Below are 19,465 nucleotides of genomic sequence, written 5' to 3' on the forward strand. Positions count from 1 at the left end.
AGCAATGCCTGTTTGAAAGGCCTGGCGTCCACTCGGAACCAAGTGTCAAAGATCTTCGTTCCATCTACTTCGTCAACTTCAGCATAAAGTTTCTCGTAAGTGTCAATCTAGAGAACATCAAAAAACAACAGCAATAAGTTTTAATACAGTGTAAGTTAATTAAGTGTGGTTAATCTTGTGAGAAGTCGAATTGTTAACCAGCTTTCTGTAAATAGGACACCACGACTGATAAGAAGAGTTCTCTTGGTTTGAAGAGATACCAAACCTCATAAAATCCCTTCCTCTAGAACACACACAGCTCTATGATAATCTATGTTGTCTCTGTCTCCTTGGTGTCCATATTAGCACAGAGATTTTACGCAACTGACCAAAAAGCAAGAACTTGGATTTGTCCTTATGGAGTACGTATTGTCAGTCCGATTTTAAAACTGACCCACTGAAAGAATTTAAGTTTGGCTTGGGTTATTTGGCTCTTTTTCTTTGGTGTCCGTATTATAGAGACTTTAGGCCACCCCCAAAGATCAAGAATTTGCCCATACTATACGAAAGGTTTTGTTCTGTCTGCTGGCTGTACCCTCACCCCTGTTTCACTTCTTATCAGCGACAAATTAACAAACCTGTTCTTTAAACTGTCCCAGAGTAGGCGGACTTTCTGGGACACCCTCCTCAGCATGAGCTTCAATTTCCTCAGCGGTGAGCACGTGATTGTATAAAAGGAACTGTCTCATAAACTCATTGCGGTCGTCAAGCCACAAGTACGCAAACACATCAAACGAACTTCGATATTCATTTGCTTTGTTCATGACGCCTGTGACACGATCCATCAAATCTTGGCGCATCTCAGACAAATCCAGCATATCTTCTACATCGTTCTACCAAAATAAATAAACAAAATTGTGAAATGTGTTACAGAACAGAAGTAGCAACAAGAGAGCTCGAAAGCTACACACATTGTAGTACCCAGTGTTTCTCATTTGGGTTTAAGGTGCAAAGTCTTGGTACTCTCCCTTTCTTCAAATGATTCCTTTCTTTCTTTCTTTTCTTTTTCTTTTTTTCAATAAGAAGGGGGATTGGGTAGTTGAAGATCCTTACAGGATGAAGTTACGAACAAAAAACTTAAGTCTACCTCTCTTTATCTCTCAAATTTACGGACGTTAAAATTTCAAAAACAAAAACAAAACAAAGCAAAACTTTGGAAAAAAATCCCAGTCAAACAATAAAGCAACCAGACAATGAAAGGTTGTAGCGCACGGGTTGTCAGGAAGGATCTTTTGGAGATAAATTCCTTTAAATCGCTCCACGTCAGTCAGTAAAGTCATATGAGTGAAGTCAGTAAAGTCGATTAAAACCCCCATCCACCCCACTTAAAAGCCCTCCCAGTCTAACTGTAGACAAAAAAATACATGCGGTTATAAGCTCCCTCGGATATAACTGAGCCCCTCTGTCTATAAGCCCACCTAAACCCCCTTACGATGATGTATATGCCCAGGGCTTACAAGCGCTAGTTTACTCCGTTTTTTCAATAAAAACATTAAAAGTCGGTGTTAAAAAGATGGGCGTGAAATGTGGTGGAGAAATTGTCCGGGTTTTCGCAAGTTGTTGATGAAATGATTTTACCTGATAGTGTTCCGATCCATTATGTTCTGCCAATCTCTTGACAAGAGACGCCATCTTGTACACATCATTAACAATGCCCTCGACAAGTTCATAAAACCCATCAGAGATACCGAAATCCAGTGATGGTATAAACACCATTTCAGGTTGTTGCAGCTCAAGTTTGGCTTCAAATAGCCCTGTCATGTTGTGTTTTGGATCTGTGTTCTCTAGAAGGTAGTTCAAAGAACAATGGATGCAGTTGAAGAAACCATCAAGAACCATGTCATCCAGATAGTCCACATATGCTCGCCAAATGTCTGTTGATGCATCCGCTTTGAAGAGCTCTAGGTTATTCTGAATAGCGAAATGCACAGACAATTAAATGACATGTTAACAACATACCTCAGGGTGATATATTTATCAGGAAGGAAATGAATAAATTTAAATTGTACTTGCCGATGTAATGTCAATGAAGTTAAAATGAAGTCAGCGTTAACAAAAACAACAAGTAACATTGTGACCTCGAAGTGAAGGTTTTTAAGAAAGAGTATGCGGAACAACCGAAGCAGTTGAAAGAAAAAAGTAATTTATTTTCAAGTTCTTCGTCAACCGCTTCGGTTGTTCATTTAATTGTGAGGACCACGTTATGACGTCAGCTTTTATATATCTTCACCCGCCGTTCACGTAACGTATAATGTATTTTTTTACTTCTATAATGTATGAATGACAACATAGGATTTGAGTCAAAGCGATACATCACCAACCACGCAAACTCCCGTAGCCTGCGGTTGCGAGAAGTCAGGTACGCGCGAACGGCACGCGAAAGTAGCCGCGAACGCGAGAGCGAGAGGCTCCTTCCCGCGCGGCTCGCTTCATTAGCAGGCTACGATACCCTTAACTATAACTAACCTCTTTGCCCGTACTCATTTTCAAGGGCTACTGAGTGTGCTAAGGACAAATGAAAATGCTTATCTTCTTGAGGTCTTAAACAACACGTAAGTCAACGAAAATAACATGATACCTTCATTAGCTCGTGGATTTTTTCTCCAGCTTCTTTGATCAGAGTGTAACGTTTGTTAAGGTTGGTTTCACTGTCCTAATGAAAGAAAATTTCAGAAAATACATTATGTCACTGACATTTCATACACAAAACTACAGCTGTACTTGTTGTTTTGAACGTGAAGGGAGCGTTTTCACCTTCAGGAAAAAAGTGTCTTGAGAGCTACATTTTTTCATCCCCGTTGGATCAACGAACAACGGTTAACGACACACTGCCGCAGACGTGATACTTTTTAATTTCTGTAACATGTCTGTTATCTACCCAACTGGGGCGACCCATTAGTAATTAGAAGAAACGAGTTTTTTACATCCTTCTATCTCTCACTATAACACAACTACAACTTATTTTTCTTTAAGACCACCGAAGAAATAAACCATTTGACAACATGCAATCAGGTCCTGTTGTCTAGAGATTCTTTAAAACCTGTAAACATCCTTACAAAGACAGCATTAACAAAAGCTAAGGGACTGGCTAGAGTACTAAAACATTAAATAAACGTGCCTAGCACTTCATCAGTACTGCACAACGGTATTGACATCTTTCAGTCTACAAAGTATTTTACCTCTATGTTCAGCAGTCCTTCCTTTTTGCCCTCCTTACGTTCATACAATGGCGCTTCACACCACTTCGTCATCAGCTGACTCATGCTGTCAACATTGTTCTTGGCAGATTGGACTCGTTTCTCAAGGTCATGAACCATTTCCCTTGTCTTCTCAATGTATTCCCATGCACCTTTAAGCCGTAAACAAAGATGATTAACCCATATATTCAAAAACATGCCAGAGTTTTTTTTTTCGAACTTAGAGTTCCAGTATTTTTGAGGTACCTCCAGATGACCAAATGGCGTCAAAACAGTGCTAAAGTAAAACTAAACGAATGAAAAACTGACCGACGTTATTTTGATGACAAATCGATCCCCGCAACAGGTTACGTCGGTAACTCGTAACAGTCGTAACAATGAGGCCGACGGTGCGCTCATTTTCTCATTTCACTCCCCCACCCCCCACCCCCATAACCCCCCAATATTTCTCTCCTTCAGTGCTCCGTTTTACGGATATTTTAAGCCAATTAATTCCCAACAGAAAGAAAAGAAGTCGAAACAAGTATTTGAGGTCACACCTGGGAATCTTACACGGAAACTCCCGTATAGAGAGGGCCGCACACTAACCAGCTCTGCTGTTGTATCATGGCTTTGATCCTTTCACTCGCAGAAGTAGCTCAAGTAAAAAAATCCACAACAATTCAAAATTTTAGTTTGTAAAATGCTGCCAAACAGACAGTACCATGTAACAGTACCACTCCATAGCTTTTATTGGAATGGTCACACTGCAGAATTTCATTCCTAGACTCCAAAGGTAGTATCATCAAAGACAAGTGTTCCTACACAAGACTCCGACGTTCACTCTGACTACTCTGGGAGTTAGAGTTTGAAGAAACAAACTATTGATTAAACAAACCTTCACTATTCCAGTTCAAAGTTGTCTCAGCCTGCTGCAGCTGGTTATCAATCTCTTGTAACTGTCCTTCAACCAGAGGAAATTCAACATCAAGAAGTGTTTCTCTGACTTTGTTATACCAAGCAACAATCAGGTCAAGGTTTGAAAGGAACTTGTGGAATGTCTCATTGCGGGAGTAGATGTTTGTAGCACTTTCAGGGATGGACTCTAAGGTTTCATTTTGAGCATTTTCCAGGTACTTCACCTCACGCAGAACAGCAACCAACTAAGACAAACAATAAATACATTTTAATCATGGTATTTCCTTGATACTGAGGTTTTTAATCTAACCCCTAGAGCTGATCATGAGTCTTCCTAAAAATCAGTAAATAAGGAGCTTCATCAACCACGACAAAAACGGTAGTGAGTTCACCGACGACGCTGATTACAACGTAAATCTCAGTGCAGACTTGAAACTTTCTTGCGACTAGTTCACTCCTTTAAATCTAGGTGAATGTTCCAGTAATCGAGTCGTAAAGGACCGCATCTAAATTAGAAAACTAATTATTATTGACTAATTGTTCGTAGTTACTAAAACAAGGAATGACCTACAATGATCTACAATGACCTACAATGATCTACAATGAGCTACTATGAGCTGCTACGAGCTAAAATAAGGTAAAATAAGTGTGTCACGCTTGGACGTGACACTAGGCTCATGGCATTAAATTGCCAAGCACATTTTGAAAAGGCAAAACAAAAATAAAGCCTGATCTCAGGTAACTTGAGAAACTTGAAAATAAATTATTGCAATCGTTTTTTTTACCGGTACCACTATTATACCCTGTATTGACAGAAGCCATCCAGGCACTCCCTTAGTTGGCCTAGAAGGGTATGGGCCGCTGAGCAGGATATGGATTTTACTATTTAGCGTTACAAACAGAGCATCCTGTTGGACTGGAAGCCACTTTAAGGGTCTTATGATGTCTTATACAGGCCAGGGTACTTAAATAAACAATTTTTCTCTCTATACCCAAACGTCCCTTGAAGATCCCCCCGGATCGACTGTTGGGGTGACTATGTTTGTTTAAAAAAAAGACAACTCAAAACACAACTAACGGGAAAGGTTGCAAGGGATGGTTTGGACAAAAGTCACATTACTGTGACAATACACTGGATTCCCGCAGGCGCAGGTGCATTTTTATCTCACGTGATGACTGGAAGTAGTTTTGCTGGAGTAGTTTGAAACACGGGAAAATAATCCAAAGGTTTTTTTGCGATTTTTTTTTTCATTATCCTCATACATGTATTATTACACTGTAAATTTATCTCCAAGCATCATGCAGTAGACTAAACGCGTTACGTTTATGCACACGTGTCCCCTGATCTTTTTTTTTTTGTCTTTTTCTAAAATCTTCATTTTAGCTTATTACAGGGATCTTAAGCGTATTTTCAGGTCCCCTCGTTCGGTCATTGTAGGTCATTGTAGATTATTGTAGATCATTGTAGGTCATTGTAGGTCATTCCTTGTTTTAGTAGCTGCGACAAATTATTAGTCAAAGTGTGTTTACGTCCCCATGTAAAAGACGCATGAGGAAATTTCACGTCAATTGTTGTCTTTGCCATATTTGTTTCAGCTCCTTACCATATTGTGCAGGTCATGGATTAAACAGCAAGAGACTCAACTTTTCCCCTTGATGCTCCATGCTTAGGACACACAAAGGACAGAGTGCTTTCCGTAAAAGAGCAGGGATCTCACTAGGCAATTTAACATTTCTTTAGCCTCGCCATCTCTGATAGATGTAAATAACAAGTAACTGTCGAAAATGCAAGCACTACTCACTGAGGTGCAAGTAAGGTGTAAAGTATATCAAACCTGAGGATCAAAGTTCACTTTAATGAGTTTTGTGTTACTGTCCCTCAAAATGAGCGGTTTGTCAAGATTTTCTTGGGAGATGGAGCCGACATCTTTTGTCCAGTCTATATAAACTTGCTCTTCGTACCTGCAGGAAAGATGAAAAAAAAGTCCATTTACTATAAGAATGGAATTTCAAGCGAAGAGTTTTTCCTTTTTAAGGCTAGTTTTAATAAGAGTGTTACAACTAAAATTGTTTAAAACAAATTGAGAAACCATCGGGCATCAGAAGGAAATACACTTCAACTATAGGAGCGTTCACAGCGTTTATTGTGTCAATGATCGCCAAAAAAGACTTCAGTTCCGACTTAAGACTATTGTAGATATAAGATTACTATGATCGCTTCTCGGAAATAGTATCCACTTATATCAATTAGTGACTTGTTTACTTTTGATGGAGCTATACGTTGTAGTATAAACAGCTTAGAACTTAGAACTCCGTGGAGTGACTATAAAAATGTCAGACAAGATTTATCACCATTGAAATCCGGCAAGTTGAACCAGACACTTACGAGTTTAACAGCTTGCTCATTTCATCAAATTTGTTGGAAATAATCATGGCCTCAGCAGTCTCCAGCGTGCTGCAAAATCAAAGAGTACCAACGTGAGATACTTACTCTAGTTTTCTACCAGGAAATACGCTCCTGCAAACTTTTACTCAATTCAGCGTCTAATAAAATATCCTAATATCGTGCACTAGCTCTGCAAATGGTTGAGCTCAAGCATCGCGTAATAATTACATTTTTAAATAGTGATTGCACAGGTCTTCGTGATCTGAATGTTTGCCCCAGCAGGACTATTGGTGACAATGACTTTCATGTCTTAATATTAACCTGTGCAGAAATCATCATGATGAAAGAGAAGGTTATAGTCTTTTTAAAATAATATTATAACTTCAATTCATTATTTTATTCATTGCATATGAATTGGCGATGATGACAATAACGATGATTTCAAGGAAACAAAGATAACTGAAGGACAAAGTCACTTTGCACAGTAATTTATATGGGTTCCATGCAGGCAGAATTGAAAAAACAAAACCAGAGCAGATTGATAGAAAGTGAATTGCATTAACTGATACAAATCAGATGTGAAAGGAGAAACTAAAGAGACATAACATGCACAGTAAAAATCTGCTTCAATGTTATAAAGGTATACGACCTTGGAAAAGGTACCATGTGGTAGTATGACAACAAAAGAAAATGGAGAAGGAATAGTGGACCATCATGCTGCAGATCTAGTGTATAGCATTGGGTAGGCCATTAGACCTTAACGTCAGAAGAACGAGAGAAGAACATCTAAAGTGACTACAGCGTGTGAAACAAACAATAATTCTCGTTATTGTTACACTGTATGTCTACCAAAGATGAACAAAAACAACCTCTTTCCACCAATTTTAGCCCCAATAGCAGCACAACAAACTTCCTCAAAATCCTCAAACTACAAGTAAGTTTGTATATGATAAGTGGGGAAATAAACTAGCTATCAACAAAATTTAGCCTTTATGATCACTTCTCTGGCTATACTAATATGTAGCTCACTTGCCTTGATAGTTAAAAAAATAGTTGAAAGTAGAAATAAGCAGCGAAGAAAGTTAGGAGATAAACAATGTTTTTCTCTGTAGTTAAGGGCAAAATGGACAGTTAAAAAAAAGTCTTGTGAAGAATATAATAGTTGTCATACCTTACCAACCCATCAATGATTGGAAAATCACTGTCTGCTCTTTAGAGAAAAAATGATTGTGAAACCGTTAAGAGAAAGCATTAAGAGAGCCACAGAACAGACCACTGAACAGCAATACTGCCAGTCTTTAACAGCTCCAAACCACAGAATGACAGATATTGAGATAAAAACATTAGACAAAGAAGACAAAGGTTCATGCCAAAAGGCAAAGAAAATTGTAGAAAAATTAAAAATACAATTCCAAGAGGAAACAAGACTCAAAAAGAGAAACTTATCAGAAACCAAAGCAGATATACATGTAGTCTCAATGAAGACTGAAAACAAGAAAACCCTAACTTACAGTATATATCAAGTTGTGTGCAGAATGAGATACAAGTAACCTCCACCATATTCAAAGCCTGGTATTACATGCACTAGAATACTTTTAAGGTTCAGCAGTTTTCACAAAATCTATTTTCTGCACAGAAGACAACCCAGATATAAACACCCAATGACCTCAACATTAGATAAATTATGTGTTTTCAATGCCTTTTCTACCCACCAACATGATTGAAGCATCTGAAAAGCACTAAAGACTGACTAGGGTAGGCAAGAGAAATATAGCAGTAATCACACTCTACAAGCTATACTCTAATCTACTTACCCATGATTAACAGAAAGTCTGAGGGCGTGCATAGGTTTAGTTATCCTGTTCCTGAGTTCTTGAGACCATTTGAGGGCCCCTGCAACATGGGGCATGTTCTTGTTAATTGGTGGAGTACCCTCACTATTTGCAACAAGCATCTGACCATCAAATATCATCTTTGCTTCATCTAGTTCTTCCTCATACATCTTTAGTAAGATGGGGTACTTGTACTCAAAATCAGCGTGAATTAGTGGTCGGTCCAGCAAAGACCCAAAACAATCCAGCAGCTAGGAGACAGGATAATGGTAAAGGTAAGAGTAAAGCTCTTTATTTTATGTTGGTAACTCATTTACAAAAGTACTTAAACTGACAAATCTGAGGCTGACAGTGCACTAATTCCCCCCCCCCCCCACCCCCTCTCTCTATTAGGGTTGGCGAATGGTAAAATCCGAGACTCGCCGAGACGCCGAGATCCTAGTTAGAAATCTGAGCCCGAGACTCAAAAAAAGTAAAAGCAAACCATAAAAAAACGAGACTTCGACACTTATCAAAAACGCTTCCGAGATTTCGAGATCCTCCCAAAATTTTCCGAGACCCACATTTTTCGAGGTACCATTCACCACCCCTTCTATTAGTACTCGGTCTTACAGGTATTTAAAGTTATTTAAAGGTACATGGGAAGAAAAAGAAGTCAAGACAAGGATTTGTGCAGTCACACCTGAGAATAAAACTCTGCATAGAAGGCCACCCACTAACTGACTGTGCTAATCCTTGAGAATAATGACATGATTTGTATTGAGAACCAATAATTCTTAACAAAGCAACGGCCAAAGGACCTGCAGAGCAAGTTCTACAGACTGTATATGTTAGAGGTCAAATTTGATTTCAGGTTAAAATTATTTAACCTAGGTCGATTTTCAATTTCCTTTGTCTTCTAGGGCTGGGAGACAAAGGAGACTGAGAATCAACCTGGGTTAAATCAAAAGTAACATAAAATCAAATTTGCTGGAATTCTTGTTTGGATTGCTTAGTGTGATTGTCTGAATTCATGACTACAATTAACATACATGTATTTCCTTGGTATCAAGTGTCGCAAGGCACTGAAAGCAACCTGAGAAGAGTTTTACCTTCAGAGCAGATTCTGTGCTTGGACAATCATCAAATCCTTGGCAGACAATTGAAGCAAGCCTTCTATCCAGGTCAGCTATTCTTTCCCTAAACTGGTTGTAGTCATCTACAAATTCCTAAGATGCCAATGAGATCAGGTCAATATCATCCACTCAATCAAGGTCAAACAAACAAAACAGCTCTATGGTATCTGTAAGTAATATACCTTGTTTGTTGGATCCAGTCCATCATATGTGCGATTTCCAAAGACTGCAAAAATCTCATTGAATTCTCCAAAGATCTCTACAACTTGGTGACTTAGCATCTTACCCTTGATTCCCCCAAGTTCCACCTTCTCCAGTTTGGCAAATTCCATAGCTGTGCTGAAAAGGTCCTAGTTAAGAAAATTAACAACAAAAATACACTGTGGTTAAACAATGCCTGATGATTGAGGCAGGATAGTAATGGAGCAAATAAAAGAAATTAGAGAGTGGAAATTTGCATGAAGGAATTGTAATGTAAGAGGAAGTGGAGGAGTTTGAAGAATATGAGTTTACAAGAACACTACAAACTACCCAAACTATTCACAATGACCAACACTGTTGCAACTGCCACTACTGCCACTTTCAGCCTCATTAAAACTAACCTCCACAATTTTAAGTCTCTGGATGAACAGGTCTATCCTGGTAAAGACAAGTTCATTAGCAAATTCCCACTGTTTGACCTCTTGCCCTTCTTTAAAGAATTTTTGGATATTTCTTCTTATGTCTTCAAAGTGCTCCTTGAAACACATGCAAATCTCGATTGCCTTTTGGGTTTTTTCATAAGCTTCTTCTGCTTCTGCTTTGAAGATCTCAGCAGGATCCAGATATGTCCTTGCCTGTACAAAGAGAAAGGAAAGAAAGTAAGATGACATTTATCTTTATGGCAAATTTGTAAAATATATTGTATGATGATTCCTCAAACTGCTGCACCCTTAACTGTTAGGTCATACACATTTGCAATGCAAAACTAGTCAGAATAAAATGTTCCTTGTAATGCTTCTAAACCCTACTTAAACTTGAATGAGCTAAATCATTTGATTTTTCAATTACAAATTACAGTTATTTCAAAAAGACAGCAAATGTCATTGCATAAGGGGAATTTAACAAATGGGACATAAATATTTCAGGCATTATCAAGCCGAAAAGGGTAAAGGGGAATACCTCTGACAACTTCCACCTTTTGAAGAAACTTTCCACTTGGTTGTGAACTGTTCCAAACAAATTACTGGCTCTTTAGAGCATGCTCCAGATAACATTAAACTACCTTGAAGTTTATCTGAATTCACATAGCCACCCACATGTAATTTGTCTAATATTTTCTGAAATGCTACAGTAAATGACACCACATTAAGGCACAGACATTAATCCATCAAATTAAAACTGCTCACCATTTCAATAAGCATGTTGCACAGCTCCTGTAAAAGAACGATCACCCTTGGAGCTCGGCAGTAATATCTGGAATTGGCCCAGATGAGACCAACTGTGTGTAACATAGCAGGAATAATCTTGTCTAGCTCAGAAAAATCAAACTGCTCCATGTCATCCAAAAGGCGACGCAAAGGTTTGAGATGGATGTTTATGTCTCTTGCTTCATCCAAAGCTGTGAGAAGATAACTAAGCATTAAAAGAAGATACTGCCTTTAAGTCCCAATAGTGCTCAAAATCAATTTTCTCCTAACAATATCCATAGACTATCATGAGCAAAGTCTATGAGAATTAACAAAATGATCATGAAGAGAAAAATATTTGATCTTTTACCAAATTCTCTCAACTAATTCTTCAAGGAAATGTATGGAGATCAGTTTGGAGAATTTGTATGTGGATATTGGGACTTAAAGGGTTAAAGGCAAACTAAAATCAAGTAAATTTTTAGTGTCATTGGGTTTATATAATATGTAAATAATTAGCAAAATGATCACATATCACCTATATACCAGACTCTACACCTCCCTGGCTTTCTTGGCAATAAATTTACCTGCAACAACATCCTTGAAAATTTTCTTGAATGCTGGAAAGTAACTACTTTGGGTCCTTTCCAACAACTCTGCCATCCTTCTAACCTTGACATCATGAAGCTAACAAATAAAATTAAACAAGAAGAATTGAGAAAGGTGAAAATGCAGTCTGTTTGTCAAATAAAAGTTTGTTTTTATGAATCTTTTACTGAGTCCTGACCTGTTCAAAGATACACTCTAAGTTCATGGCACGAGCTTTCCAGAAGTCAAGTTCTACCAGTGGACCAGGGTTCTGTTCTTCAAGTAATGGCTGAGCAGAATTCCTCTTGAGGACATTCTGTATTTGATGTGTCCATTCAATAATGACTGATTCAATAGCATGAACCAGGCCACGATCAAATGGCTCTCCCCTAAAAAAATAAACAGAATGACAGCATTAAGTTACCAAAGAGAGCTAACCAGTTGCATTCTCTTGGTTCTACATGTACGAGCCTATAAAAGCTAAACAGGTGTACGCCACAACAGTTCTGTCAAGATGAGTCACTTTCAGTTGAAGATTTGCTCCCTACTTAACACTCTCTAAATAATACAATTGCCATTAGCTGCTAGCCTATTTTTGGTACTACAAAGAATTTTATTGCAAATCTTCCAAAAGAGCAAAATAAAAAAGAGTCTACATGTATCTATCTACTGAGAAAAGAAAAAAACACACACACAAATTTAGGCCTTTAATGCTAAGTTTTTATGTCACCTCTCTCCTAAAAAAACTTGTAAATGACTTTGTGCCAGAAAAATAAGATACAGACAGCATGTACATAATGTAAATAAGAGTATTATTTTTGTAAAAATCTATCGCCTGCCAAGAATTTGGTAAATATAAAATAATATCACCAAAAGATTAGGTGAAGTCCTTTACAAGGTCAGTAAACGAGATATAAACTTACTTTTCCTCAGCTTCTACTGCGTCATTAACTTGTTCAGAACCAACTGGCAGGGGTAGTAATGTCTTTCCTTTCACTTGACCAGCAATGACGAACACATTACTTTTAAGCTGGTTAACATGCCGTAATACATCTTGAGACACAACTGCTGGCCACTGCTCATAGTTGCGGCAATTTGACAACAAAGGAACTAAGATCTGACAAAAGGAAAATAATAACCCCTTACTATTTTGTGACAAATTTTCCAGGGTAAAAACTAGACTAAAACACTATCCAAATCTGGGAATTAAAATGCTCTTTTTTTTAAATAAGCTGTGGCTGAAAAGACAAATTACTTAAAAATAGTAGGAGCCTGTGGGTGATCTTTTTATAGCTGCAGGTTGCACTTTAGAAGACATTAAGTACAACAAAAGTACTTTCAATGGAGAGAGAGGTACACGGTCATTATGGATTCATCTCTCCACTTTTGGCTGTTGTTAGTTTGAAAGTCAATATTTACAGAAACTTGCTTGGAAGTACAAAAAGACTGTCAACACATTGTTAACCCCTGTAACAACATTGACCTCTTGGGATTAAACAATTTAATGAAAATTTGAACCATAAATTAGGACAAATTCAAAACATTGCGCTTCTTCTTTACCATGCAACTATCTTGTTAACACGACTGTAATATATAGCAAAAGAGAGCGATCAAAACCCTTTCAATGTTTAGAAACAAAGCTGCAAATTTCTTCAAGCTTACCTTTTCATATCATTCATCAAAGTTTGAATGTTAGTAATAAAATAATGTGTTGCTAAATATTTTATAACCGCAGGTACGAAAATACAAAACACCAGCAAAAACACCTTTTCATTACTGCCATCGAGACCTAAAGGGGTTATAAACACTTTTAAAAGTTGATCAAAAACGCTCTTTCTTATTAACCTGTGCACACGTCACGTTACATAATCAAAGCTAATTTTTAGCCAATCTTTTGCACAGACAACCAAATGGACAAAATGAAAGCAAATATTTCTTACTACTTGTAAATCTGTTAAGTACCACTAGCTTTAATAAGTGTGATTCCTTCTTACTATATCACAGTTGTAGTCTTGAGGCAAAAAGTTTATTGGGCGTTGAAACCGACATGTTGTAGATTTCACTCCCCCGGGAATTAGTTGAACTTTTACATAAACAAGCTGAATTTGCAAAACAAACCTCATCTACAAGGGCTGACAACTGCTCCAGCGGTGAATAAGACAAATCTCCATATGCTAGAGCTGTTTTAAAATTGTCTTTTCCAACATTCATACCCTTCTCTTTCTTTGAGAAGTAAACAGCCTTTGCCTTCATCGACTGCGGAAAATCAAAAGATGGCTGAAGTTGTCCAGCACTGTTCTGGAAGATTATGAGAATATTATACTCTTGTTTCTCCAAAAAATCCATGATTGTTTGTCTGTATTCGTCGTTTCCTTGAAGCTTCGCCCATTTATCAGCTTTCAGTTTCATGGACTTTAAAGTGTAGTCCGAGATGAATTCAAAACGAACGTCGTTGAACTCCATTCTCGCGCAAGATGCCTTTGGCGGGATTTGTCTTTCCCGTAAGTTATTTACAAATTTACGGTGGTTTTCCTGGCTTGAAGATTAAATCACTTGTCTCTCAGTGTTGTTTATATCATTTGGCGAGGATTTTCAATCGCATTAGATGCAACTGGTCCTCTACACTGCTCAATTTCTGGAAAATTTGCGGCTTCGTAGGCCTCCGCTCTCCTTGCCCGAAATCTGCCTTCCCTCTTGGTGGTTGCCATGGATACTCTTTGTTTAAAACAGTTCCCATGGCCGCCATTTTGGAAACAAAACTCATTTTTTTGCGGACTTTCGCGGGACACGAGTCCAACAACTGGCTCTTGTCTCGATGAAGCCCTAACAGGTCTGTCTCTTAAATAATGTTATTTATATTTTTAAAAGAATAAGTCTTATTTGACCATTCTTAGATACAAAAATCGACTTTGGCTTTGTTTTAGAAGAAACAACCACTCTCCCTGCTCTAGTGGGTTCAACTATTGTCATTTTCCCATGAATCAGTTCAGGCATTGAATAAATAAATAAACATGGCGACTTGAAATACCAGAATGTACCTGCTTATATCAAGAAAATTGTGATGGGAAACATCAATGAGGTTGAAGAAAAGATTGATCGGAAACCAAAAGAAGCGCAACTATTATATGCCGCTGAAAATGGACAATTTGAAAAACTAAGCTCTATCCTTGCAGACAAAGACGTTCAAATAGACAGCCCAAACAGTTCCGCGGTCACGGCGTTATTTCTCGCCGCGAAAGAAGGACACGACGAATGTCTAAGGTTATTACTGGAAGCAGGAGCATGTGTAAACGGAATTGGCGTCCAGAACGCTTTATCTCCTCTGTGGGTGGCGACTCATGCCGGACATAAAAACTGTGTTGAGAGATTAGTAGCAGCAGGTGCTAATCTCAATACAAAGTTCCCCGAGACTCCTTTGTACATTGCTGCCCGCGAGGGAAAGGCCGACTGTTTAAAGATACTTATTGAAGCTGGTAGTTGTGTAAACGTTAGAAATAATCGAGGTCAAAATCCACTGCACATCGCATGTTCAGAAGTTCATGAAAGCTGTGTGGAACTCTTGGTAAGTACATATAATTTAAGCTTACAAATGTAAAGGATAGAAATATTAATTTCCATCCTTTACATTTGTATTTCGCCCTGCATATTTTAAGCATTCAGCACTCCTAGGATAGGTGAAGCAATATATGTGGATTTTTTTGTTCATTTTGTAATTTAAGCTTATATATTTTACAGGTCAAATTTGATTTCAGGTTAAATATTGTTAACCTTAGTTGAGTCTCACTTTCCCTTATCATCCGGAGCTAGGAGAAAAAGTAAATTGACAATCAACCTGGTTTAAGTAAAATTAACCTGAAATTAAATTTGACCTGTTACACATCCATAGGTAGGTAACATAAGTACATAGATAACTTTACACTGCACTGTTTAAGCTCAATTGGATGAGCACTGGTCTGCTGGCTGTGGGAGGTTAGAGGTTCAGACCTAGCCTGTGAGCAAGTTCTCCATTTGGGAAGTCGCGAGAAGTCATACAAGAGCAGCAAAGAGGAGATGCGAGTGGGAAGGGCAGGGAAAAAAGGGAGAGCTTGCAACAATCTCCCATAAATTTTCATTCCACCCTGGAAACCGCAAAGCGTTAAAACAATCACCAGAAACAAGAAATGTGTCAGCCATTTGTCAGGTACCTGCATGGGGCCAAGCTGAATGCGCCAGAGTTACTCATGCGTTGTCAGCATGCTAGAGCATGCGGATTAACTAGAGCCAAAAAAACCAATACTCTCACAGGCTATAGCGTTATCCTTTCCAGGAGCAAAATATTACAATTTCACAAGAAAAAACAAGACTACTAACAGAAGGCAATTGGTGTGGACCTTCTAGATAGGATCCTAGCCTATACAGCTGAGTCAGATCTACAATATTCCTTGAATTCAGTGGAAGCACATTGCTTTGAAGCCACTACATTATGTTTAAACTTCGGCGTCATCAATCAAACTTAATTGGCGGTGCATCATTTTTCAGCCAATAGTATTTCGCTTCATCTGGGTGAAGCAGCAATGAAAATTTAGAAGAGATCGTTGCACGCTTTCCTTTCCCCCACCCCATGTGGCTTTGCCTCTTGCACGCACTTTCTCTTGCAAGTTGCTTTGCTTGCCATACTTTCTAGAAGGCTAAATCAGACCAGGCTGGACCAATGCTCAGGGTCTTTAAATGACTAATTAAATTAATTTGAAACTAATTTACTGATGAGAAAATGCTGCTTCTGTAGTGAGATTTAAAAATGGCTAACTTTCTGGTCTTCCCGGAGAAGGATGATAAACCACTGCTCCTGTCTCACATTACCCTAGCTTGTGTAAAATAGGTGGAATGTTAATGAACCCACAGTATATTTGTAAAGCATTGCAATACTTTTAAACAGGAATACTTAATAAAAAGGCCATAATTCTTTTTAATAAAAATGAGCCCTGAGCTTGATAGTGGAAAGTATTGCCTGGCTAGTATACTACCACAAACTATTATTTTAAAAATTACCTTAAGTATTGTCTTTTTTTAAGACAAACACAGAATGTGAGTTGGATGCTATGGACCACAGTGGTTGTACTCCTTTGCATCATGCTTGTATAAATGCACCAGATGGTCACAGATCTGTTAAGGTATCATTCCATGGATATTTTATGTGGACGTCATTTATTAGCCCCCCATATAAGAGGAGCTGGGAATATGACACCTCAGCGTGCAAAGAAAGTCATGTCCGATAGCCCGGGGCTAGTGGATTTTGCTATTGGGTTAGTGGTTTTTGTTCTTAACTTGCCCGACGGGCAAGTGCTGTTTTTTTGGGAAATTCAAATTTCAGAAGGATTGTAATCAATCCCGCCTGCTAATCAAAAAGTGTTTAGGGCTAGTTGAAATGACTTGTGGGCTAGTACATGCTAAGCTTCAGCTTGCCCGAATGGCAGGCTGTAAAACTGACTTTCTTTGCACCCTGCTTCCCTAAATAAACCTGCAAAGGAGCTGGCTATCATTTAACACTTTTTCATATATCTGATGTTTGTTGCATTTTTATCTTTTCAATATTTGAAGCATTCATTGTAAGGGAGCTATCCTATTCTTGCTATGTTATTTTTGCAGAAGAACTTGTAATGGGTGCTTTTCTCAATACTTTAACATATTATTGTCAAGTCCTCTTGATTTGTCTGCATTTTTACCCCCTGGAATTGAAAATAATTTGTACATCTAATGGCAAGCTGGTGGTGACTGTGAAAGACCAGTTTCTGCAAGATATAAATATGCAGTTCTGAATGGAATGATCTTAAAATCTGTATATTTTGATCAATGCTTGTGCTTCCCTGTATCAAGGGGAAAAAAACTTCCTTCAAGCGTTAACTGATGAATCCAACAGGAATATAATGGTGATGACTTCAGGTTTCACAGTTTTTTTCCTATTTCAATTCCAAAATCTTTGTACTTTGATATTTTTTCTATTTCTTTTAATGGCCTGGAAATTACAATAATTTATTACCACATAAGTAACATTTTCTTTGTTTTAGTAAGTTTGCATAGCATCATGCTACTCATTACAGGTTGGAAAAGGGTTACTTAACAGATCTTTGCATTGGCTGTATTGATAATCTCATTCTCTTTATTATTTCATTCAAGATGCTTGTGCAAAAGGGAGCAGCAGTAAATGTTTCATCAAGATACTGGAACCATGCCACTTCTTTACATTACTGTTCTCAACTTGGTAAATTAGAGAATATAAAACTCCTGCTGAATTATGGTGCAAATGTGTTCATTAAAGACAAGTGTGGACAAACAGCAAGAGAGAGAGCTCACAAACACCCAGAATGTGAAAAACTCCTGTGGGAAAAGGAAGGTGTGGCATTGTCCTGGAGCACTTTTCAAAAGTTGGAACTGGCCAGACCAGTCATCTTGAAAATAAAACTTTTTTGAGAGTTTTTGTTGAAAACCAAACAATGCTATGCATAGTATTTAGAAATAGACTGATTTGGTTGGACGAATCTGGTTAACAATGGAATTCTCTATTGGAATGGGCAGGTCTGGCCGGTCACTTCTGACTATAAATCCCGGGGGGGGGGGGTACTCCCATACATTACCTATACGGGTATGTGCCGCCCAACGGGGTCGTGATTTTGAAGCTCCTGATTTAGAACGGGGTATCTATTTCAGAGGTGGTCTACCTGTGCTAGATTAGCAGTAGGAGTAACTTTTTGCGGCAGTACTTTCTGCTGATTTTTTTCTTGCCAGATCATGGAAAAGACCTATGCGTAAAAATCGCAAAACTTATAACCCGCGACAATTTATTTCCACTTTCTTTCTTTCTTTTCCGTTTTTTTCTTTGCGTTGAAAGTACTGTATTAAAAAAAGTCCAGGTAAGTTTGATTTGTATCTCACTTTTTTATTCTGTTCCTTTTTCTTTTCAGGAAATCCGCCCAGCTTACTTCAGCTTTGCTGCTGGACAATAAGAGAAATTCTTGGAGCTAAAAGACTTAACAGAGTTCATGAACTACCCATACCATTGACATTACAGTATTCTATACTTTGACAACTGATTTTTACAACGACCATAACAACACTGTAAATATGTAGTGTAATCAGTGTGATTCAGTGTGTCATAGTTGAGTCGAGAAAAGTCTATAAATCAGCGGTCTGTCTAGTTTAACTCCATTCTCTATTTTCCAATTCCCCATAATACACTCTGTTTGCCCCCCAAATTTTGCATAAACCATTGTTTTTAAATGCTCCTGGGAGTATTGCATTTTCCCAAGAGCATTTTAAGACAATAAGTTATGCAAAATTTGGGGGGCAGACAGAGTGTATTATGGGGAATTGGAAAATAGTCAATGGACACTATCCGAGCACGCAGTATGTTTTTATTTGCTGAGTAGGTGTTGACTTGGTTGGTTTGTTCTAAGTGGTAAGTTCGCGTTACATTCAAGTCTCCCAAAATTAATTTGATTTTAGTTTCCCTACGCGACATGCAGTCATTGCCAATCCACAGTTATTTCTTAGCCAATTTTAACAACGAAAATACACATATTTGAAGTGCGCCATACAAGGAGGTGCCACGAAGAAAAACAGCTCAAACAGGCTCAATATTATTATGACATCTGCCCTAAGGGTTTCTAAGTTCTATAGCTTCTTAGTTGTATTAAATGAAAACAGAACTTCTGTCTTTGACTCTCAAACTTATAAGCTCGAATTGAAGACACTTTGACTGGTGGACAAATAAAAGTAAAAAAGAACAAAGAAAATAGCGAAAAAATAACTTCTGATTACTAGGCTATAAACAGTTAAAAATTAATAAACTGACTTACAAGAAAAACGAAAAACTGGTATAAAGACCTCAAACGTAGCAGCGACAGGAGCAGAATTGAAATAGGAACACACCTTTGACCTGTCAAGAATTCATATGACAGGAGCGGAAGATGTTACACGGGATCGCAAGACTAGCGTTGCAACATTGTTGTGACATTGTTTTGATATGATACAACATTGTTCCATCATT

At 38.0% G+C, this 19,465-nt stretch overlaps 2 protein-coding genes across 2 annotated transcripts in view; one reads left to right on the plus strand and one right to left on the minus strand.

Annotated features, from left to right (window-relative positions):
• Positions 1-14,123, minus strand: part of LOC140940469 (dynein beta chain, ciliary-like) — a 59,183-nt gene extending 45,060 nt beyond the window's left edge. Inside the window, exons 1-17 of the mRNA XM_073389443.1 lie at positions 13,561-14,123; positions 12,366-12,559; positions 11,642-11,831; positions 11,442-11,541; positions 10,855-11,066; positions 10,069-10,302; positions 9,649-9,816; positions 9,443-9,559; positions 8,334-8,602; positions 6,520-6,588; positions 5,969-6,095; positions 4,114-4,378; positions 3,219-3,388; positions 2,618-2,692; positions 1,618-1,950; positions 618-872; positions 1-107 (exon numbers count right to left, since the gene is read on the minus strand). The exon at positions 1-107 is cut by the window's left edge and continues 63 nt beyond it. Of these exons, the coding sequence (XP_073245544.1) occupies positions 1-107; positions 618-872; positions 1,618-1,950; positions 2,618-2,692; positions 3,219-3,388; positions 4,114-4,378; positions 5,969-6,095; positions 6,520-6,588; positions 8,334-8,602; positions 9,443-9,559; positions 9,649-9,816; positions 10,069-10,302; positions 10,855-11,066; positions 11,442-11,541; positions 11,642-11,831; positions 12,366-12,559; positions 13,561-13,905 (3,230 nt within the window). The 5' untranslated portion in view covers positions 13,906-14,123. The remainder of the gene's footprint in view (positions 108-617; positions 873-1,617; positions 1,951-2,617; positions 2,693-3,218; positions 3,389-4,113; positions 4,379-5,968; positions 6,096-6,519; positions 6,589-8,333; positions 8,603-9,442; positions 9,560-9,648; positions 9,817-10,068; positions 10,303-10,854; positions 11,067-11,441; positions 11,542-11,641; positions 11,832-12,365; positions 12,560-13,560) is intronic.
• A 327-nt stretch (positions 14,124-14,450) lies between these two features.
• On the plus strand, positions 14,451-19,169 carry LOC140940581 (uncharacterized). The gene is made up of 5 exons (XM_073389575.1): positions 14,451-15,004; positions 16,494-16,592; positions 17,596-17,812; positions 18,381-18,623; positions 18,801-19,169. The coding sequence occupies exons 1-4, from the start codon at positions 14,504-14,506 to the stop codon at positions 18,500-18,502; spliced, it is 939 nt and encodes a 312-aa protein (XP_073245676.1). The 5' UTR covers positions 14,451-14,503; the 3' UTR covers positions 18,503-18,623; positions 18,801-19,169.
• Positions 19,170-19,465: the final 296 nt, after the last annotated feature.

Source organism: Porites lutea, chromosome 6, assembly GCF_958299795.1.
Source record: "Porites lutea chromosome 6, jaPorLute2.1, whole genome shotgun sequence".
NCBI classification, from domain to species: Eukaryota; Metazoa; Cnidaria; class Anthozoa; order Scleractinia; family Poritidae; genus Porites; species Porites lutea.